The 24466-nt window shown below is 36.7% G+C and overlaps 1 protein-coding gene across 1 annotated transcript in view; it reads left to right on the top strand.

Moving 5' to 3' along the window:
* ANGPT1 (angiopoietin 1) overlaps positions 1-24466 on the top strand; it is a gene marked incomplete at its 3' end in the record, with an annotated part of 84724 nt that overhangs the window by 53920 nt on the left and 6338 nt on the right. Inside the window, exons 2-3 of the mRNA XM_009071638.1 lie at positions 17603-17758; positions 21193-21314. Coding sequence (XP_009069886.1) covers positions 17603-17758; positions 21193-21314 — 278 coding nt within the window. The remainder of the gene's footprint in view (positions 1-17602; positions 17759-21192; positions 21315-24466) is intronic.

Here is a 24466-nt window from a genome sequence, read left to right as displayed (position 1 = left end):
CTTGGCTTTTTTTTGTGGCCAGTCTTGGGCAGTTAAGTGAGTAGAAATTGAACAGAGTAAAAATACCATTAACTATGAAAAAGAAAGCAAATCACCAGAAATACCTTCTTTCTCTCAGCACTCATTTAAATTTGTCTAATTTTCTGCAAGCTGCATGGATATGGTAAGTGTTGGGCTAATGAGTAGACTGAAGTTGTCATCTTGGCTTTTTTTTGTGGCCAGTCTTGGGCAGTTAAGTGAGTAGAAATTGAACAGAGTAAAAATACCATTAACTATGAAAAAGAAAGCAAATCACCAGAAATACCTTCTTTCTCTCAGCACTCATTTACATATACTGTTGGCTCAGAAAGATGTGTAAATAAGGTAAAAAAGGGCTAAAGAGAAGGTTGACATTAAGTTGGCATTGTCTTATAAAAATATTTCAAGTCACTGTGTGGATTTAAATTATTACAGAATGTTCTGTTCCCTTAACTGAACATCACATTTGATTTGTCTGGATGAAAATATTTGGATTATTTATTTATGTTGGAAAAACTGTATGAATTTAAATTTAATTTAATGAGCTAACTAACTTGTCCTTTAATGGTATGAAAGTTTCACTAAATTTGAGAGGCAAAAGCAGTTTTAAACAAAATTAGGAGAACAGTCAAAATATTTAATTTAATCTGATTTTGGAAGTTAACATGAATACAGTGAAATATAGCTGTCATTTTTTCTCAGTGGTTCTGATGCTCTGTTACATGTTCATTTCTTTTCAAGTGAGATAAACTATTTCTAGCAGAAAGACTGACCTGCACTTTGAATTTCAATACATTTCTCTCATGCAATTTTCCAAGCAGAAACCATATTTATGTTTTATTTTTACATAATCTGTAACTATAAAATAATTTTAAATTATCCAAGTAAGAGGCAATAAGCAGAGTCTTTCTGTGGTTATATCTTATTACACATAAAATTATTCTGGAAGCATGTTTACAGCAATTAAAAGTCACTCCGTTTATTATTAAGCAATTACAATTAAATAATTTAACCTTCCAGTATCTGAAGGAGGCCTACAAGGAAGCTGGAGAGGGACACTTCATCAGGAACTGTATTGACAGGACAAGGAGGAATGGCTTTAAATTGGAAGAGGACAGGATTAGATTGGATATTAGAAAGAAATTCTTTACTGTAGGGATGGTGAAGCACTTGAACAGGCTGCCCAGAGAAGTTGTGGATGCCCCATCCCTGGAAATGTGTAAGTCCACTCTGGGTGGGGCATTGAACTACCTGGTCTAGTGGGAGGTAGACATGCCCCTGCCTATATCAGGGGGGTTGGAACTAGATGATCTTTAAGGTCTGTTCCAATCCAAAACATTCTATGATTCTATAATTTGTTATAAAGCAATCATTTTGCTGAGTTACCAAAGGGCATCTATTCACAATATTGTAGGAATTGCAGACCAATAAAATTATTTGATCATCTATTTCCTTCCCTGAAAGCTCAGGATGATTTCCTAAAGTATATCCCTCCAAGTGCTAAGTCCCCCAGAGCTAATTATATACAGTGTACTCCATTTTTAGCATTCATCTCGCTTTCCTCAATAAAAGCTTTACAGTTCATGCAAGAACAGAATAGGCTTTAAGTATAAAAGAAATAAAATTCAATGCCAATCTGATTAACTTTTCAGGTTTTGGAAAGCCAGTTTATATTAAAAATCCTTCTTACCACTCTGGCTTTTTGAACCATGTGCTAAAAGATGGAGATTATCAAGATCTATTGCAGTAAAGGGTTTGAACATTCTTATTTGTGCTGGTTCAGCTGATCTACAGTGCATTCTGTGCCAAAACCCTTTGCCTTTCTTAAAGTAATGAAATATACCCACCACTGAACTGTTACTCTTATTTGACTGGTCACTTCAGTCTTTTAAATGTCACTAATAATTTGCCTGAAACATCTTGATAATAAGAGCAAAATTGGGGCCGGCATCATGTTTGAATCTTGCATAGAAGAGTTACATTCATATTTATGATGATATTTGTTTATTAACCAATACAAAACAGCACTGGAGTAAGAAACAAATGGTAGGAGACCTTTTATCTATCAACAATTATGTGACATATAAATGCAGCTTTGTGATTTTGATAGTTCACACAGGGTTACATTAAGAAATGCAGTGCTTACCTTACGTTTACAAAAGGAAATTAGAGCTGCCACATGAAGGAAAATCACTGGGACAGCCCATGTTTTAGTTTATTATTTCACAGGTATATCAGAAACTTCTTGTAAGAGAAGTTAGCAGACTTGTGGAAAGTTCACAGAAGTCAGGAAGCCATAAATTCAAAACTCATTTGTTTTTAGCTGCTCCTTGTGTTTCAATATGTTTTGTAGCTGTGATTAGTAAAAAGGGACTCACTCTTAATTTTAGCAGCAGATGAGTTACCAGTATCAGCTTCCTTTTTACCTGATAAATTCACTGAGCCATCTGTTGAACACAATCTTTTCTGGCAGGATAGGGAGAGAAGCTAATTCGTACATATTGCAGAATTAACTGTCACATACAGGAGTACACAGGGAATGGACTTTGTTTTGAGCTGTCTCAAGAATGATCAGCTCCAACCACCAGTGATCCACTGTCTATATCCCTTCTGCATAACATAAATAGAAGCAGGATTATGAATTCATTGCATTCAAGTAGGACTTTGTGAATATCTGATCTGCACTGAGTTTCTGGGAGTTGAGACAAGGGAAAAATGTTGGACTAGTTTTCTATTACATTTTTGTAATGTCCAAAAATAAACCTTTGGGGAATCTTGGTAGTACAGCTACAGGGAGTTCTTTATACTTGCAAAAATCTGCTTTTGCTTGTGAAGAAAGGCAGTTCACCAGTGAAAAGTTGTGCAATCATGTCAGGGTAAGGGGGACCTTGAAGTAACAGTGACTAACATAGATGTGTACAAGAGCATGAAGGACAGGAGGGAGAATCACACTTCCTAAACACTCAGCTGTCAGTTCAAACATTGGGGTTCATCATTTTACTGTAAACCTACTAATTTGGCTATTTTTTTTTTTTTTGCAAGTAGATGAAGTCCTACCTGGGAAAGTCATTCAGATAGCCAAGTTATTGCGGTGTTCCAGCTCAGCCTCTCGTCACACATGCCATAGGTTTGTGGATGAAGATGTCAAAGATACTTTCATGCAATGCCATGACTTTCTCTCATTAGGCAGTAGTGGACTGCTGTTCTGCTTGGAATGTTCCCTCCTTTGGGGTGCCATGAAAGAAGAGATCTTGCTTCTTCCCAGCTGTGAAAGATCTGCTCTGGAGCTGCAGAGAGGCGAAAAGATAAACTTCAAATAACCCCCTCCCCAACACCTGACATTTCAGGAAGTTCAGTTCTCATCTGGAGCTCTGCAGCTTTTGCTCATTTTACATAATCCTTCCTGTATTCCTCCTTTAAAGAAAACATCCTTGTGGTGGTCTTGGGGTCCACTTGCAAAGAAAGGAATGAAGCCCTGTGTTCCTTCATCTTAGTCATTACATTGACAAAATGAACAGTACCACTACTTCCACTGTTATCACACAGAAATCCATTAAACATTCTATGCATTGCCCAGAAATTTACATCAGCTCTTTCCTTTTCCTGCTGGGAATTTGTGGTAGCATGGTAATTTATTTCAAGTGAAACAGAAGCATTTGTGTTTTAGCTTTCTTTTCACATCTAGAAGCTAGCAGTTTAGTCCAAATGTAATAAGCTAATAATCCCTATGTGCACACTTGCACTAATGTTAGCAGCATACTTTACACAAGAAAATTATCTTGGATAGCATGTTAGTAGGTTTACAGTAAAATGATGAACCCCAATGTTTGGTTTTAAAGCAGACTAGAATTGCAGACAGCTGATTGAAACTAAAAGAATAACATTCCTGTTGGCTTTGAGAGGACTTTTTTACCTATTCTGGAGCTGGGATTCAAAAGGAAAAGTGAAGCCTCAGAAGTGAAATCCTGGCCAAATTGTGGGTAACTGCAAACCTCTGTTGATTTTACTATGTCAGGATTCCAGACTTTATCTAACCTTCCTGTGTCATCCCAGTAGAGGTTCATACGGGGTTATTTTCCACATAAAACTATGTGCATATGTCCTAACCCAAATTTTTTGACCTCATGGAAATCAAAACACAGCGTTACCTGAATGAAAAGAATTGGATGCATTGGGGAATCAGGTGTTTCCTGGCCTGTTACCCCACAGGTCTCCTGAAATAACTGTCTTGGCTCTAGAAATCTGCTTTTCTCACCATCTGATCTTCAGACATGGCATATAGTTAACCTGTTTCCATCAGCATCAATACCAGGGGTGGAAAACCTATGTTCTGAGAAAGGGAACACCTATCCTGGAACATTTATTCTTGAACTTTTTATGGCTTATATTTAGGTTTTCTGTGCTCTGGGTACAGGGGTTTCCAGGTGGATAAGGAACCTTCATCTAGAGCAGAGTTTTGTAGCATGCTTGAGATATTTTTATTTTTTTTTTTTTGCAAGTAGATGAAGTCCTACCTGGGAAAGTCATTCAGATAGCCAAATTAGTAGGTTTACAGTAAAATGATGAACCCCAATGTTTGGTTTTAAAGCAGGGTTCAGATGTGCTCTGCAGTAGCCAATATAGTTTCCTTGGGTTCTCTGGGGGTAACAGATACAGCTATGATAGAGTCACAGTCACTGTGTTCCTTTAGTACCTCTCAGGATTTTTCATCTGTTTCCAGTACTGAAGAAATTGCTGTGCTGTAATGTTCTGACTACAGGACATGAAGATTATTGCCAGCTCATGGGCAGAATGTATAACTATTAACATGTTTGCAACCTACACCTCAGTGAAACCATTGCCAAACTTTCTTTGGGATTTGTCAGCACTTTGTTCTCTACTATTATAGTACAAAGTGTGATAGATATGAACATTATTGATGTCAATTCTTCTTTCGATCAAATAGCTGCAGTCATGAGAAATTTTATTCTAATTCCTATATGTTCTGCACATGTGGTTAAACTAATGACCTGAAAGTCTGCATTTATGCACAGCAACTACAAAGTTAGTACAACAGATATTTTTCCTTACCCCCAAGGGAGAAGAACAGTACCACATGGCTATCATTACGAAAATGAGATTGAACTAAAATCCTGAATCTGAATGCTTGAAAGTTTAGGAATATCTGTATTTGATTTTGAGCCCTGATCATCTCTGATTCTGAAGAATTACAGCATGTTTTAAAGGTCTGGGATATTTTCCTTTTATTTAATAGTCCTGTTATTCTGATATGTTGGTTTATTCAATGTATTTTTGATTACATGCTTCTGAGTTATTACAAAACCACCCTTCTGAATGTGGTTTTACTTGGCATGAAAACATTAGTCTTGTTGTTATACATGACCTACTTGGGATTTATTGTAAAATTAAAAGCATTGTAGGAGGAAGAACAAGAAGGAAAAACCAATCACAAATGTTAAAAATTCATATATGATCTGAGTGTAGGACAGACTTGAAATAGTTGGTGTGTTTCATCTTTGACTCATTGCTCTGTGTTTTCACTACATTAATCATGCCAGAAGGACTGTCACTTGCAATTTGTGACCTGTGAAGGTCTATCAGGGCAAGGGCTAAGTCATGTTCCTGTATTAAAAATTGGAAGTTACTGTGATTGTTTTCACTTCAGACACAGGGACACTGTGAATATTTGCAAACAGAAGCTGCAACTTAATCAGGGACAGAGTGAGTCTGACAGCCACACTGCTGTTTTGCTGGGAGTGCAGGAGCAGCCACAGGTGCCAGTATGACTGGGATCAACAGAAAGATATTCATACTTAGTTTGTCCGAAGGATACACCAAAGACATCCGAACTGTTTCTTGCTATTAAAAAAAAAAGATTGAAATAATTTCATTTCGCTATTAATATACTGCTTTCAATATGCATTGATCAAGTATGAATATTAAACCTTTCATATCTGTTTGTTTTTAACTTGGCCTTTAAGTATAACATTTGCAAATATATGCCTGATGGCTTCTGTTTTCCCTTGTAAAACCAGATGTATTTTCAAATTGCTGCAAACAAGCTGCTCATCTCTTTGCCAATCCATTTCTAATATATGCTCCTCTTCCTCTGTTATTTTGCTGTGTTGTTCTGCATGCAAGCTTACGGACATACATAGTAGTTGTTTATGAATTTATTTGTTTTATTAAGAGCAGCAATAGCAACTGTGCACCAGTCATAGAAAGAGAAGTTACTGACAATGAGTTAGCAGATATGAAACTGAAGGCTGAAAGCTTCTCCACTTTAGCTCATGATTTCATGACTTACAAAGGAATGCTTCGCAATAACACTGACTTCCAGGAAGAGCTGTGATTATGATAAACTGAAGTAGGATGGAATATTCTTGCCAGGTCCTAGAAAAAAAAACCAAACAACAGGGAAAAAATTCTGCTCCTAAAGCAAGGCTTTAGCATGGAGACTCTTCTGTCATTCCTTTTTATTTGCTTCCTCTTTACAGTAACTTAAGTGTAGGAATACCTCCAAAACAAAATTTTCAGATTTTCCTTAAATTTAAACATGTTTGGAATGGGTTTTATTTTACAGTAAAAGAAGAGATTTTTTCAATCCAATTTTCTTGTCTTTACTGCTGAGTTTGTGCTCAGTGCTAAGTACAGAACAGTCTGATTCTACTTCTTATCACGGCAGGTCCAGAATAGTTATTCCTTTAGCTGTTAATGGAAATGATAACATTTATTCCCAGTACAGGATCTCTTTAGAGAAACCTGCAGTTTTACATTTCTCACTTGGAGGTTGTGGCATTTGAGAAGTAAACTGAAAGCAAGAAATTGATCCTCATAATCATACCCTCGATCTCACTCCAACAACTGGGGATGAAGGAGATTGTATTAGCACATGTTTGCTTAAGGGAAACATGATTGTTCCCTTTCAAAATCTCCAGAGGAATGTAACAAAAAGAGGGACCAGAATTTTCTTTATATGCTTTGGCTGCTCTCGTATTTCCTATCAAAAAGGTCTTACCTTTCTATACAATTATTAAAGCCATAAAAGGACATATATCTCAAACCATGCCATTTCAGATAAACCGAGGCACTTTTATCTTATGAAGTTTCATAGTGTTTTCTACAAGCCAATTTGAGTACCTGATATTCCATTATATGGTTTAGTGAACTTCAGTTCTTTGCACTTCTTTCCAACTTCTAAATCAGAGCATTTACAATCTATTTAGTAGATTTATTCTAATTTTGTATATACATACATATATGTGCATATGTAAATATATGCACATGTGTTCTGAATATGTGACAGTTTAAATCTGAGATTTTTATGCATTTTTCTCATTTTAATAATTGTTGGAAGGGAGTATTTGGCAAGATTTTTTAAATGTATTTTAATTCATTGTTTGACTTGTATTAAAGAAATCAGATCTATAAGCACAGGAAGAAATCAAATTTTGGGAGGCTACGCATATTTTGGCAGGACCATCTCCCCAGTATGCAGAGTTACAGATTCATTATAACACTGGGAATTATAGGTATGTCTGGAGGCACTTAGAGATTAATGGGTATATATAGAATTTCAAGAATGGGAAGAAAAGGTGTTAGGGTTTGTACTAGTAGTTAACTTTTTCATATTGCTGTCAGAAACTGAAGTTCTTAGTTTAGTGCTACAGATAGATCTGGAAATCTAATGTATTTGTGTCTTAAAATTATAAAATGATTCCTGCAGATGTGTACGAATATCATTGTTTAATATCTATATTAAAACTAAGGTAAACATTGTCACGTATCCAGAACATTTATCATTAAACTGCTTGTGCCTGGATTGTTGTAATAAAAATTAAGAACCATAAATATATGCAAACTTTATAGGACAGAAATGAACATTGCTGCCTACCTACATTATAACCCATAATTTAAGACAGTTATGTATACACTTAGGTAAATCTATGCACATAAATACTGTGTGTGCGAATATATAAACCCTTGTCTAGATATTAATTCCCAGTAGACTGAAGTAGTTCAGCAGATTTCAGGCTTCTGCCTCCCTGGGTTCTGTAAGGGAATGGATTTTAGATCACAAAGAGGATTTGCTCTTTGCTATATAACATACCAATGGACAAAAACATTTGTCTTCAATATAAACTGGAATCATGGTGTTGAAGCCATGCAGAATACAAGACATAAAGCATAATTAGATAATACTTGCCAATATTATGCAAGGAAAAGGAGGAATAAAGGACAGGACTCTTGCTTAAAATATTATCATTCTGTGTTGTGTAGATAGTATTCTTTTAAACATTTTTCACTAAATAAGATGTGTTAAGGTGAGGGATCTCATCTGCTTGCAAACACCTTGGCTGCTCAGCTGATGTACTTTGGCACTGGCTTCACTGCCCTTGAGCAGACCATGAACCATGTTGTCACTGCAGATATGTTCTGTTTACATTTTTCCCTCTGTTTCGAGGTAAAGTTATATGCATAGAAACTAATTATGGCCACAAGGATCACTGTTGCTGCACTTCATCTGGTTTTTGAACAGCGACAAACCCTTCTTTGGTTCAGTCCTTACCAGGTGCTAGTGAAACTTCATAGACATCACCAACAATAAGATTTACATTTCTGGCAGCAATGAAACTTGAGGAAGCTTTTGTTATTCCCTATCACCTAGGAAAAGATATGAGATCACTTTCAGTTCTCCTCACCACTAGATTATTTATGATACAATCACACACACATAGAGGATTTCAATACACAGTGCACAGGTCATGAGTTCCAGTGTGTGTTTTAAGACAGGTGGGATGCAAGAAGTGGATGTATTGTGGATCTTCCTGGGATGAAAGTAAAAATAAGTGGTTGTCAGGAACAGTGGGGAAGTTTTTGGATGTCCCAGGGCCCTTGCATTTCGGTAGCCCCGTATGTACTGAAATTGCATTATATTCAGTGGTTTCAGTGCATCTAAACTTACACTGTACACTTTAAAAAAGGATTCTAAATTAAGTCTGTAGGATATTGACAGTCACCATCATAATGTTCTGGGTCTTCAGCTGACTTTGAGACTTTGTACCAGGCACTGACAAAAGGCAGAAGGGTAACCTCTTGTGACCTGCACCGGAAAGATAGACAAATGTTAACAAAACAGAATTTGTGATGTCTTCATCAGGGACATCCTAAGACAGAGAGCCTAAATGCTGAAGGTAAAGCTCATGGCAATGAATACAGAAATTCATCTTCTGCAATTTTTAGATAAGGCACTACAAAAAGAAGAAACTTGTGCAATGACTAGAATGCAATGCCATTGAGTGATAATTTCACAACCTTTCTTGGAAAGTGGTTTTATATGCAGAATATCAACAATATGTTCATAGGTCACAGTGATGAGTGCAAGAAACCAAGCAGAATTTCAAGTAGATTAGGTAATACTCTGTTAAATCATTATACTACCTCCTATAACACATATAGATTTCAAACTATGCTACGACTTCCCAGGTTCACTGAAAGTTTAGATATAAGCTGACAGTGCAATGCAACAACCAGAGCTACTTAGGCAGTTGAAGATTAAATTTTTCAAGAACTGTATGTAATGTAGTGAGGAGATATTTCAGTGGAACCAACTTTGATTATGTCATATATCCACCCTCTAGGAATGAGTCAAAAGGTGTATAAATATTCTTTTACACAGAAGTTGTTCCAAAATTAGGCATTCTGAAAAGCAGTCCACACAAAAATATCTTTGCCAAAGAAACTTAATTAGTTCCACACTTTAAAAGAAAACCATTTTTTTAAAAAATCCCCACAGATGTTAATTTGTTTAGCATAAGATCACAGATGTTGCTTTTTCTACAATTATGCCTTCCCCTTCAGTGTATATTAGAGATGATTCATGTTTGCAGTCAACTATATAATCGAATGAATTCAGTTTATAGAATTAAGTGGTTTAGAAAGTTATATCAAGAAATAAAAATACCGTTCACATTGTAATAAAATTTGTAAATGTTAATAATATACTGGATAATTCTTTGAACCAAAGATACTATTAATCAGTTGAAAATAAGAACATATTGTTATGATTTACTTGTTATAAGTAGCTTCCTTATGGGACAGTTTAATCACATTTGATGTGATTCTCAGTCATGCTGCTGAATGCCTTTATTAAGCCTTGAGGCAAAAAAGCTAAGAGAGATCTAATATGCATACAAAAGTAATTGAAATTTACTCTCAAGTGCTTTGTATGCTTTTGTAATACCTGTAATTAATTACATTTGAAATGCCAAATAAATTTCATTTATGCTGATTTTTTGGGTTTAGGTCTAGAAGTGGCTAAGTTTTTAGAATGACGTAAAACTTTGAGAACAGATTAAAAAGATTGCTTAAAAATGCCTTAGTAGAAGTCTCAGATTGAATTATCAGGCTGGTATGATCAGTACCTGGTCTAAGTCAATGCACTGTCCTTGCCATGCCACATACTGAGGAACTGAAACTCAACATTCTTGCTCCCCTAAATTACTCATATTTGAATATAAGGCTGCTAGATAAATGCAACTGGGAAAGTCTTTTAATATCTTCAAAACAAAGAGCTATGTGTTGCCTGTATCTTGTCTTGACTGGTGTAACAAGGACTATTTCTGTTCTTATATGGTATACATTTACAGGGCTTAATAAAAATACTTTTGCTTTGAGTTTACCTCGATTCCAATGGGATGCCATAAAGTATATTCTTTCACCATCATTATCTGTTATTGCGTATCACTTTTTTATGTACTTTACTGCTTTACATGGTACAGAGAAGCCAAGCCACCAAGCTGAGACAAGCTGAAATATCCACAAATTGATTGATTTTCAGAGACTGGAAATTCTAAAGTAGCCTAATAAACTTAACTTGAGTATAATAAATTGCTGCCAGTTTATAATTGTACAGCTGGTTCATTCAATAGTTTCTCAGATGGCTCTGTAGGCTGCCTCCCTACAGAGGTGTATTCTACATTCAGAAACATCCTCAATAACTGCTGATTTAGACTCTACAGAACAGTTCCTACTATTATGTATGGTTTGGGTGTTTTTTGGTATTTTCCTATTTTTTTCTTTTAACTGTTGTGGGTTTAATTCATGAGATTCTTCTTTTTTATTGACTTCCTTCAAAACATTTCATCAGGACATGAGCTTTCCCAACTTCTTTTCAGTTCAATGGAGAATTTACTATAGAGTTTGATTCCAAATACTGAGCCTGGGTGCTTAGGTCTGAAGGAAAATAATAAAAAACCTGAGAAAAATGAAAAAATAGAAGTAGAAATATTTATAAAATACCATATATTTGGCATGGTCTTTACCTACAGTATTTACCACAGCAATGGGCTAGTCACTGTTTGCCCACAGTAGAATCCCTACCACTATTCTGTTTTCCATACTGTTAGAAAACTTTTCACCTAATATGTAAAAAACATCACTTACTGAAGTTTCATGGATATAGAAAACTTTCTCCTCTCGGCTTTATGTCCTTCTAGTAAGTTATTTTCTTGTTAGCCTTCTTTTTAAGCTAAACTTTTCTAAGTCTTTCAATTTCTAGGTTTGTGGCCACTCTTTGTCCTCCTTATGCTCTCCCAAATAATGTATATCTTTCTTGAATTGTGGCATTCAGAACTGGAAACAAAACTGCTGCAGACACTATGCTGATGCTGAATGCAGCATAAAGATCACTTCATGCATTTTTTAACCATCTCTTATATCTATTATCCCTCATTTCTTCTGGCAAAAAAAAGATGCCTGATCATTTTTTTTTTTATCTGAAGAGGAAAACCTCTTAGGTTTCAGTTGGGATTTTTATTCTTTTTTTTTAAACTAGCCAAAAGATTCTTCTACATTGCTAGAAAACTTTTATTTAATGGAAAGTTGCTGCTACAAAACCAAACTAAACCACCATGAGTACAAGGGTCATTAGTATATCAGAAATCATCTCAGTATCAGTCAGCTGGGACTGAATCTGGTTGCTCTGTGAAGACAATGCAGCTATGGTTTCACTGGTCACAGTGAAATTGCATCTATTTAACTACACTTTATAGACAGAGAGTAAACATATGAAATGCCAAAGATTTGGGCATTCAAGGATTCAGGGACTTAAGGAAAAGTATCTTTGATATGTTTGGAATATTTGGTTTGGAAAAAATAACTAAATGTGTCAGTTCAGAAAGGCATATATTCATTTTGGCATGAGGTAGTTCAGGAGGATATACACACTCTACAAGTCATTGTTTGTTTTCCTGTCAGGAACAAAATTTGGAAAATCACAATATTGTGATTTAAGGCTAAGATCTACAAAATATCTAAGTAAGAAATCAAAATTATAACATGCAATATTACAGAAATCTATGAAACTGCAAAAACAAGCACAGAATAATTAATTGTGTAAGCATTACACAAATAATGAGTATTATTAATGTGCAATGGAAAGACTAACAGGCTTGTTCCCTTCCTGTCTTAAGGCTAGAAATCTAAGTATATTGAAATAAAAGTTAAGAAAAAAGATAAAACAGTTTCTACAGCTAACTTTCCTCAAAAAATGTTTGCGTGACTACATATGGTGTTGCTGTATTACTTTGTTCCTTTTAGAATTGAAATCCACAAATGTATTTCATAACATGTTTATTACATAGCCAGTTATTTATTTGCGAAAGCTTCATTAAGCTCATATCCCAGCACACCTTTCTGGGAGTTAAGCTCGTGTACCAGTCACTTAAAGTTAGCACTTTAGCTTAGCAAGTTTGATTTCATAAATTTGCTAAAATTATCGCTATGCCTCCTGTATCCTCTTAATGTACGTTATCAGTTATCCAAGATCTGAGAAGTTTTTGCTCAAACAGACTCTTTCTGATCTCTATATTGCAATCTTACTAAGTTCAATAGACTATAGATTTGGAAACATAGTCGGCTTCATTTCTTATTTGATGATATATCTACTTTATTTTCTTTCTGGCTGATGTGCACTTTCTTTGATATGCTTAAATCCTAGGCAAGGTTATTTCAAACATGGTGCAGATTAGTGTTTTAACAATTGTCCATTACTCATTTCCTTAGATGTCATTCATGTTCATTTTCCCCCATTCACAATGATTCTATACAGTCAGAAATAGTGGAAGGATACATTCTGGTAGGTCTCTACTCATTGGATCTGTAATATAAGAAAGCTGCATCATTGTAAATTTATTTTTTATCAATCTTTTCTCACTGACAAATAGTTTGTAGAATATGTTATTTTTCAAAGAGAAATGTAATTTTTTTCTCAACACACAAATAAAATCACCTTTCTCAGTTATTAAGTCCTTCCTGATCCCTTTCTGCTTCTGAAAAAGTCAAATTCTATGGTATTCTATGTGAATAGAAATAGAACTTCTTCCAGTTCATTTCCACTAAGGCTGCTTGGGTATTTATAAATTACAAATTATATCAAAATTCACTTTTATATCTCACTCCCTGAGGCAGCTTGTCACTGTGGGGAGGTATGACCCACTGTTGATCAGAAAAAAAAGAAAGAAGAACTGAACTTTCAGTGGTTGTCTTGTGGTGTAGTGTTACAAACACGTTTTCAGGCATGCAAAGCAAGACAATACAAACATACTCTTATGATATATCACTGTTGCATTGTCTTTCTATAATTCCAAATAATGTGCAATCTGTAGTAGGAGAGGAAGAATAGTCTATTGTTACTTTAACTTGTATTTGTATTCTAAGGCACTGTATGAAAACTTATTGTCAACCTGATATTGTAGCAGCTCTTAACATATAGTTACCTGGGACCAACATTATTTGATCAAAGTAAAAAAAAAAATCTCTTATTTTATTTATAAGCCATCTGCCACAACCCCTTATCATTTACTTGACCCTAAGTTACAGTTTCCATTTTAATGGTCCTATTAGTGTTTGGGTGGTTTCTATGAGGATGATTCAATAAACATTGTCCAGAAAAAGCTAGATACTTTTAATGTCTAATCCTCTGGAATGTTTATTAACCAATAACGCTGAACCTTCTGACAGTTTTATTTCTGAGAATGTTATAACGTTGTTATGCATCCCACTGGTAATTCCACATTACCCAAAACTCCTGTGTAATGTAATGAGTCTTACTGAAAGCAGATGCAGCCAAATTAATAACAAGGGCATCAATTTACTATGGAAAGCCACATAGTGGGAGGGATGGGATGGAGGAAAAGAATGCAGAAAAGAATTCCGGTTTGCTTTTGAAAAAATAAGAAGTAGCTGAATAAATAGAAACAGAAATATAAGGATTTGAAACTCCAAATGTACAAAGTAGGTTCACTGAAAAGAGTATTTCATCATGCATTATATATTTACTGTTTAAGTCATAGTCTCCAAACAAATTGAATTCAACTTTATTATAGGATGAAGGAGCTCTAAAAAATTACTGGAACCCCTAAATGTTTTTGAATTTACTTCTGTGAATAGATTTCCATGTGTTGCATTTTCTGTGAGGCCACCCTGCAAAGGTCCTTTTATCACCTGTTAAATAGATGCTACTCCGCTTAACTAACCACAAATAAGGCTCAGTTCAGTACACTTCATACAATGCCTCTAACAAAGGGAAGCCTTCAGGTGAAACTCCATACTTGATCGTAATGAACCTGGTAAATGTTGGTTTCCTGCAATAAAAATATAGGTGAACTCTTGGCCTATTGAAGTCAATGGGAATTTTGGCATTGATTTTAGTACAAACAGTATTGCAACCAATAAATCTACTGAACAAACTAAAAGAAGTGGGTGATGGAAGGAAGGGGAATTAATATAACAGAACTTCTACATTATTTCAGTCCTTGTTCAACCCTTCTTTGCCTGAGTGAATAGCTCTTGATACTCCAGAGATGTGCTCACAGAAACTATTGTGGCAGTATAGTGAACACCAAATATTTACAAAAGCATTTAATGAGTAATTCTGAAACAGGAAAGTCAGCTTTGTTGTTATAATGAGTCAGTCTCAGATTCAATTTGAAGCTGTTTTAGGGGTGAGTAACCAAGGGCAATTGCCCAAGACTGGATAATATGGGGAGTGTGTTAGACTGCAATAATTAAAAGTACAAGTTATATAGTATGCCTTAATCTATGCCTGTGTTCTTGTTAGTCTAAACCTGATGTAGCTCCACACAGAGGCAAATAGATCTTTCAATCACAATCCTTTGTGTAATATGAGTAAAGTAACAGGCAAAAAATATCTAGAAATATAAATGTCTTTTTATAATTACATCCCTATCTGTGGGGGTTTGTTTATTGATATATGAGAGCATCTAATTTCTGATGTGTAATACACACAGTTACCATATTTTTGCATGGGTTTTCACAGATATCCATTACACACATGCACCACATGGCCCATGTACAGCAAGACAGTTTCAGACACACCACAGATGTGCTATGTTCCTATCTGGAAACAGAAGACAGTGGATATGAGAAAATACGTGTGCTGGTAACCCATCACAGGTAGTACCATGACTGGAGAGCCCTGTGTTTCATTAGGAAGTGAAACCTGTGGAAGAAATTATAATTTCTTGTTTAGATGTTCCAGAATCAATCTCCATATTCTGGACCTGAATATGGAGAAGGACAGCCATCCACTTTGTGGGGGTCATTTGGATTGTTTGCAACTGAGGGATGGTTTGGTTAAAAAAAAAACCAAAGCAAACAAAACATTACTGGTTAGAAAACAGCAAGAAGCAAAGGGTGGCTAAAAACACATTGTCTGATGAGAGAGAGATATACAGGCAAAATATTTCTGAACATAAAAGCTTGGGGTAAAAATGTGATGGACCTGTAAAATCCTCCTTGTACTAGCTTAAGGTCTGTAACACTTGTCTCACAGTACTAAACTAAATTTGAACATTAAACTTACACTCAAAGTAGAAAATGGTGACATCCATTGCAGACATTACTTTGTAATACACAGTTTTCCTTGGCTGTTAAATCTTATTTTGTACTTATCAGAGTATTCAAAAATAAATTTTACCAACCACTTGAAACATTCTCCAGGTTTCCAGCCCAGAGTAGTTACCCGGCAATTTAAGCAAACTTTTTTATTGTCTGAAACTGTAGAACATCTGCTTTGGTTTTGACCATCATGGGTATTGCTTCTTCAAGCTGGGGTAAACAAACAAACAAATAAAACATCAACAACTGTCTCATGCCAAAAATATTTTAGGCTGTGTCAGTGTTCATTCTCTGCAAAAATGTTTATAAAACTAATAAGTGCACAAAAATAATCAAACTAGTAATAAATATTTTGTGGACTCAGCTAAGTGTCTCATTAAATCATCTACAAGTAGTGACCCCTAAGCACAGGTATGCTTATAGATAAGATGAAAGCAGCCTTCTTATTAATCACACTGTATATGTGACTTACTTCTGCTCCTTTTTTAGTCTTTAAATCAATTCCATCTGGCTCTTACTATTTAGTCGTGCAGCTTACTTTTCACAGTGAAGTATACTTACTGCTTCAGAACCAGCTCCAATGTGATTGAAAGTATGAGGTAAAGCAGTGATTGCTTAAGTCTGGAGTCAGCTAACCATATAAAAACATGATCAGTTACAAAATGAAGCTGAGGATCAAATCTTCATTGGGTGTAAACCGGCTGGACTTCAGCTGATTTCAGTGGAAGGTATTGAAAATGGTGTTCTGGGGCACCTTTCTTTATGTTAATACTTCATGGAGCACGTAAAGCACAATGCCAGAACAATGCTTGTACAAGTAAAAAAGAATCTCATAATACTGTAGACTAGCCCTGGGTTTATGGTCTGCTGCAGCAAGGCAAGGACCTCAGCAGCTAGAATGGAATGATCCTGCCTTATGTTAACTAAAACAAACCATAATAAAAAGTTGCTCTCTCTGGGGTGCTCAGTTTATTTAGAGGGTCCTAATTCAGATTCTATTCAACAGACTGCCAATGCAAAACAAAAAATATCAAGACACCAAAAGCAAAGGAGGAGCAAACCAACTTTCTATCTTTTTTGGTCAACAACTTCCTTCTTTTATTTTAGAGACTGTGTCCCTATTACTTTACAATTGTTTGGTCACAGTTAAACTAAACTGTGTTCATTGCTGAGCTGTGAAAATCTTTGTGGGGACCTAACCAAATAAAAAGTCACATTGCTGAATGATTGTGAGACAGGCACAAACCAGGGGAGATAGGATATGGTAGAGTCTCCTCCAGGAAGGACTTACATGTAAGCTGTGATGTGCAAGTAGGACCTGGTGTTTTTCTGTGATGTGCTGTTCTTTTAGGGGTTCATTTTAGAGCTGCCATGACATCTCCATGACAAATGCACACTGTAACCTGAACACACACAGAGGCAGGCAGGGTCTGCTCCAGCTCATGCCAGCAGACTATGATACTTGGAAAAACATTGGGACTCTGTGACTGAAAGGAGCAGATAGTCAGGTCCCTACCTCAGTCACAGGGTTAACTGAGACTTGGGCTCCCCCTGGAAATAGTAAAATTTCTACTTTTGAAAAAAATGCCACCTATGCACCCTTATGTCACATAATGCCTAAACAGGCATAAATACTGCAGCATCAGCTTTTTCTCTTTTCCAGCTTGAGAACTACATTGTGGAAAACATGAAATCAGAGATGGTGCAGCTGCAGCAGAATGCTGTGCAGAACCACACTGCCACCATGCTCGAGATAGGGACCAGCCTCCTCAGCCAGACAGCAGAGCAGACAAGAAAACTCACGGATGTTGAAACCCAGGTATGTTCCCAGAGTGTTTTTCTAAAAGCTGTTAATTGCAGAGAAGGTTTCCCATCCTCTTTCCTTTCTAATGCATACCACCACACAAAATATTTCAACACAGGGCTCCAAGATATATACACACTCCCTTTCTTGGTACCAAGAGCAGTGATGATTGACCTTTGTTATGTGACTTGATTTGATTTGATTTGGTTAGTATATTTAGCCCTGTCTGCGCAAGAATGACAGAACTGTCCAGGAAACTAAATCAGCATTTCACTTTGAATAAACAGCCAAGTTACCAACTGTGAATGATACAAGTGTCAAGATAAATAATGAGTTTCAAGCTAAAACAGAGACTTTGATCTGCATTGTTGTTTGTTTCTTTACTATTCCAAGAAAGTTTGTTTATTTTCTGCAAGTTGTTTCCAGCCGTTTGAAAAGTAGTGTATGTCTGCAGCTTTTAAACTGTGAAGAGAGAGACTCATCAGCTTTGTTATAAAGCACTGTACATGTTTTATTACTGTAAAATTGTATCACATCACATGCATTTAAAAAAACATTTCCATAAAATTCCTAGCATTAAAATCACTGTTTTGATTGAAGTGACATGTATCACAGTCATGGCACTGAGTACAATTTTCATATTGGACTTCTTGCAAAGATACCTCTTTTTGCCTTTTGAATTCTTTTATCATTTTGAGATGCATATTTGTTGCCCTTATTTTTGCTGACTTCCTGACGATCTTCATAGCATGTGGTGCATTACCAGCTGCACTGCATTCAATGTTCATTTGGAATAGGGGAATTAAAGTATTGCATTTGTTTGTCTGTTCTAGTAGCATATGTACTTCTCAAAAGATCACATTTTCTGTTCTAATGTCCTTTCTTATGCTTACAATATTATTATCAAGTTTTTATGTAATCACATTGCAGCACACTGAGAAATAACAGTAATTATGAAATGCAGATAAAGTGTTTTACGTGTGTTCCCTGCACCTTTTCTCCTACATCTTGGATGATAGATCAGTATTCACTTATATATGTTGTGATCTTAAATTACCACAGTTCCTAAAACAGTATATTGACTTATCAAAATGTTGGGGAAAATCCTTAATTCAGCATCAACAGAATATCTAATTGGAAACATAAGACATGAAGCCCTATGAACTGTAGTACCTTATGTTCAGTAAAGGAGGCATAGGAACTATTCTTATATCCCAAAAGAACTACTTAAGCATAAGTGTTGAGTACTCATTCATGGTTTCCCCCTTTAAGCAGGTAAGGGACAAAATGTTGCCTCTGTCTCAGTTTTCCTTTGAGGATTCACTTCAGAGTAGAGGTATCACTGGCATGTAGGAATGGATGCTAAAAGCCTATTGATGAAGAATTTAAAGGATGTTCAAGATACCTCAAGTGGCTCTTTCTTGTTGCTGTACTTGCACTGACTTGCAGCGCAGTGACAGCATTTTCCATCTCCTTTCTTTCATCAGTATGAGAAAGCCTCTGTAGTCCCTGGCTATATCATCAATTAGAAAAGAGTGGTGCAGGTGGCTCAAGAAAGTGAAAAAAAAAAGACTGCTTTTAACAGTGATGAAGGTCTGTAGGATACAAAGAGGAGAAAGGCAGGTCAGGTTCCCATGCTTGTAACAAGCAGTATTCATACCAGAGCAAGAAGGAGTCTGAAGGACTGGAGGTAGAGATTCTATCTCCTTAAATCTCACTAATCCCTCTCAATCACTGATCCATCAAAATCCCACATATTCCCTTTAGGCCTTCTTCTCTACCTAAAGCTCTACTGACATTTTGTAGGCTGCTCCACAGATATATTCTCTTTGGAAATCTGTATTTTCCTCACTTCTTGCCTCTTGCCAACCTTCATAATACACTTTCAAATTCTTCCAGGACCTTCTGAAACTGTTGTGATGTGTCCTGGCACTTCCAAATGTACCCATCTAGAGGAACACAATAGTTGCATACCAATCATTGCCAAATTCTACCTCTGTACCCTTACAAAAGGACAACTCAAATTGTTCTGTGAATATCAACAATTTCACACAAAAATAAGGAATGAGTTTGAGAGCAATTCTCATTGTTACATGTTGTATAACAAATTCCAGTCAGGAATGCTCTAGGGTCGTCACCACAGGAAAGACATGGACCTCTTGGAGTGGGTTCAGTGGAGAACCATGAATATGATGAGAGCATGATGTGGGCTGGAGCATCTCTCCTATGAAGATAGGATGAAAGATTTAGGGTTATTCAGCCTGGAGCAGGGAAGGCTCCAGGGAGACCTCACTGTGGCCTTCCAGTTCTTAAAGGGGCCTGCTGTGAAAAGACAAGGGATAATGGTTTAAAACTGGAAAATGGTTGATTTAGATGAAAGAAGAAGGTTTTTACAATGAGGGTGGCAAAATACTGAAACAGGTTGCCCAGAGAGATGGTAGGTGCTCTATTCCTGGAAACATTCAAGGTCAGATTGAATGGGCCTCTTAGGAACCTGATCTAGTTGATGAAACCCCTGCTTATTGCAGAGAGGTTGGACTGGATGACCTTTAAACTATTCTATGAACCTATGCATGAGAAAATGTTACCATAAAACCCTGTGGCAAGAAAGGTCTGATAGGTTCCATTCAAGAGTCATCATTTTCCAGAAGTGATTGCATCCCAACTGTTGTGTGCACACATATCCACAAAAATTAAATGCACACTTCTTCAGACTCTGTGTAATGAATAATAGCCCAACAAAGCCAACTAACATTCCTTAATATTATTGCTCTCATTCTTGAAAACATTCTGTTATTTCTGCTTTTGAACTATTATTTGTTAGAATCTACTCTCTTTTGTCAAGTTAAGTCTTCTTTTGGTCTTACGTGCTTTGTGAATCTTGTGCTGCTAATACAGACCACCACTAAAGTGAAAGACAATTGCATAAAGCAATGTTTAGGATCACAGTCTTCATCTTACAAATCTGTGCAAGAGTGCAAGTAGTGATCACATAAGCAGACACCAGACACCAGATTTCTGCCAACACTGCAAAAGAGAGTACTCAGGGGAAAGCTAAAGTAGGAGCTCTGTTTACAAAACAGCAGATGCAACACTTTGGCTTCAGTCCAAGTACTCTTGCACTTTTCTGGTTTAAGCATGCTTTGTAGGAATGCATGTTTGAGGCATGCTTCTTGCTCTTTCCGTTGAAATGAAGCTTATTTGGCAGTCACCTTGCCTTTTTCTGCTGGTCTAGTATTCTACAGTAAACAGGGTGCCATAATATCAGCTGGTACATATCAGCGTAACTTGATTGATTTCATTTGCACCAGCTGAACAACTGAGGCTTAAAAAAGATTTAGAAACAATTTTTGACAAACCATTGAATCAGAATGAAATGTTTGCATTATGCAGCTATAACAAAACAACTAGGACAATATAAACATTCACGTTTTTAATTTTTCCTTAAGGTGCTAAATCAAACATCCAGACTTGAAATTCAGCTACTGGAAAATTCACTGTCAACGTACAAGCTAGAAAAACAGTTGCTACAACAGACACATGAAATCCTGAAAATTCATGAGAAAAACAGGTAAGAATGAGTAGCTGGTCTCTTACCCTCTTTCTTTTCATCACAAGGTGGTCTGTGCATACTTTGTTCTAAGCAACTGATGGAATGAAAGAAGAAAATATGGTAAATGGAAAGTAGAGGTAATGTTTATGAACTTAAGCTGCGTTAGCTCTTGTGTGATAAATGTAAGGTGATTTTTACCACTTTTCATGTTCATTGTAAGTTTGCATCTTAATTTACTTCATGACAACTTAGTCATATGTCCATGGTTCCTGGTACGAAAAAGCATAGGGATACATTTTATGAGCTCTTTCAAGTAGAAGAATATTAATAATAAATGATGAGATTTTCAACTGCCTTAAAGTGCTTAAGAAACAGTAAATCTTCAATGGTTCATCTTTTTAATTTTTGGTGGGTTCAAAGATATGACATATAGAAGGAGCTCTCTCTCCTTTCGGACTCAATCATATATAGCATACTTGGGCCCATATTCCATTTAAAGAATAAATGAATGGTAAATATTTTATGTTTATGTTGAAGCAGATGAAAAACCGGTTTAGCAACATGGAACTTTTTAAGGAGAAAAGTGAAGGTCAAGGAGAATTCCAGTGTTCCCATTCTGTGACACAGGGACTAAGTACCTGAACTCAGTGGACTTAGCAATTCAACATGTCAGAGAGCTCGTGTGGTAGCTTGGCCTCATCTGGCTGTCAGACGCCCACCCAGCCGCTCTCTCACTCCCCCTTGTCATCAGAACAGGGAGAGAAAATATGATTAAAAAGCTCATAGTCAAGATAAAGACAGAGAGATCACTCATCAGCTACTGTCATGGGCAAAATACGTTATTTACTACCAATTAATAACCGTGTAGGATGGTGAGAAACAGAAACAAAACCAAAAAGACCTTTCACCCCTACCTCCCCTTCTTCCCATGGTCAACTTCACTTCTGACTCTTCTACCTCCTTCTGAGCAATGCAAGGGGAATGAGGAACAGGAATTGTGGACAGTGCACAGCACTTTGCCTTTTCTCATGTTTTTCCCTTCTCCAGCATGGTTCTTTCCCCTTCTTTCCACCTTCTTCAGTTCCTCAGGATGAGATTGCTCCACATGGGCTTTCCACAGCCTGTAGCTTCCTTCTGGACTTCACCTGCCCCAGCGTGGCGTCTTCCACAGAAAATACCTGCTCCACCATGGTCTCTCCCATAATCTGCAGGGAGTCTCGTTCCTGCCTCTTGTCTGACCTTGGTGTCTTCAGCATTGTTTCTCTCACTTTTTCCCTCATTCCTCACACTGTGCCCTGAGGTGGGTCTGCTGGAACCACTTGTGCCCTGCAAGGGACAGCCCTGGCCTTTCCTCACAGTGACTGCCCCACTGACCCTGCTGCCAGCTCCTAGGCACTGGCACCCAGTACAGTGCAAAAAGCCATTCCCCTTCCTGACTACCTCTTGAGAGACCCAATATAACACTACTGCTGTAATGGCCAGGTGTGAGCAGGATGGACAGGGAGTGCTTTCACTCCACAGCCTCACTCTCAGCTCCCTTCCAGACAGAGCAACTGCGTGGTCAGTCTAACTAGGATTGTCTACAATCAATATTGAAATAAGTTTAGCACCTTTAAACATGAGGCAAATGCTGAAGCATCCAATACAAGGTTTAGAAGACTGTTTGAATTGAGATCAGTCAGTTTGCCAAAAGCACACCCATGGTGCTGGACAGAAATCAGCAATTGAGGCAGAAAAACCTTGCCCAGGGTTATGCATAAGGCAGACTAACACCACAGTGGGTAAGGAGTTACAGGCTAAAAATAAAGTCAAAATACAGGTAATGATGAAAAGTAGAAAATAACATTACAAAGAAATGTGTTTGCTAAATTTGTGTAGTTGCAAGGCTGGTCAAATAATATGTAATTATTGCTACCGATTATGAAAACCAATTTAATTTGTTTAATCTAACAACTTTTTATTGCCAGTAATACCAGCAAATGTTATTATGGAGAAATTGGATGACACTGAAAACTCTTGAACTCCACAGATGTCTCTTAACCCATTGGAAATGTGAATAAATTAGTGTGGGATTAACTTTGACTTCAGCCATCTCAAAACTAAATGATTCACATAAACTGTTTATGTGGGCTCTGCCTGTAGTCCACAGAAAGAGTGGGTATGGGCAGGAGGCAGTTAAGTACAACGTATTTGCACTTTTATCTGCTGCAATCTGGTTAGCAACAAAATTTTGTTGGCTGCTCAAGAGACTGATTCTTGTATACTTAGTAATCTGAATTTATTTATTTACCTTAGCAATGTATCAGAGTATAAATCCTTAATGTCAGTAAACAAATAAGTTTTACTTGAGTTGACCTTTGACTTGACTGACATTATGATGAACTGATCTGCGAAAAGTTAGAAAGAAAGGAGGGCTGTTTTAGAAAGGACACTTTATTGTTACTATCAGAGGTATATGTGGATAAATGGAAAAGCACTTGGAGTTTCATCTTGTAATGAAGCAAGAGCCTGCCATGCAGTGTGCAAGTTATTTTGTACCCTTCTTGGGAATTATAATTAGGGAGAGGGCAGGGTTATGGTTACAATAAAATATAGATCATCAGTTCTCATATTATCATCTACTCTTAACAAAGAACTGTGCAGTCTTGGCCTTGCAGATGCTGAAATTAATTATGTGTGTCAGGTTCACTGTGGGACAGATCTTGGCTATCTCAGCAGATACTAGGTTTCTGGACATGCCCATGATTTTAGCTTGTTTAAATTTAAACAGTATTTACAGATTACCCATCAGGCTGTGTTTAGTAGCTATTTGCAGTTAAATTCTCTTCATCTTTCCTTGTATCACTTTCACATCAATAAAATAGAGAAACCTCCTTTTATACATGTTGAGTGTGTGGATGGTAAGCTTTTTTGGAAAAGGCCTTTTTATTCAGTAGGTGTACACCACAGTGGAAACTGCAAGGAATTAAAGAATACCTTGTCTGTCTCAAACATTGTTAAGGCCACAAAAAGGGCTCACCCTAAGATAAGAAGACATGCTAGCCACCACACTGTAACTTGAGATAAGGACAAAAGAGATGAGTTTGAGCTAATTCCAGGCCTGGCAGAGGTGAGATCTGGTTAGCACATCCTGATTCACATATCTGTATGAACTGTGGCAAGCTTTATAA

The sequence above is a fragment of the Acanthisitta chloris genome, unplaced genomic scaffold (assembly GCF_000695815.1).
Source record: "Acanthisitta chloris isolate BGI_N310 unplaced genomic scaffold, ASM69581v1 scaffold10230, whole genome shotgun sequence".
In the NCBI taxonomy this organism is placed as follows: domain Eukaryota; kingdom Metazoa; phylum Chordata; class Aves; order Passeriformes; family Acanthisittidae; genus Acanthisitta; species Acanthisitta chloris.
This window is presented reverse-complemented; position numbering and strand designations above follow the sequence as displayed.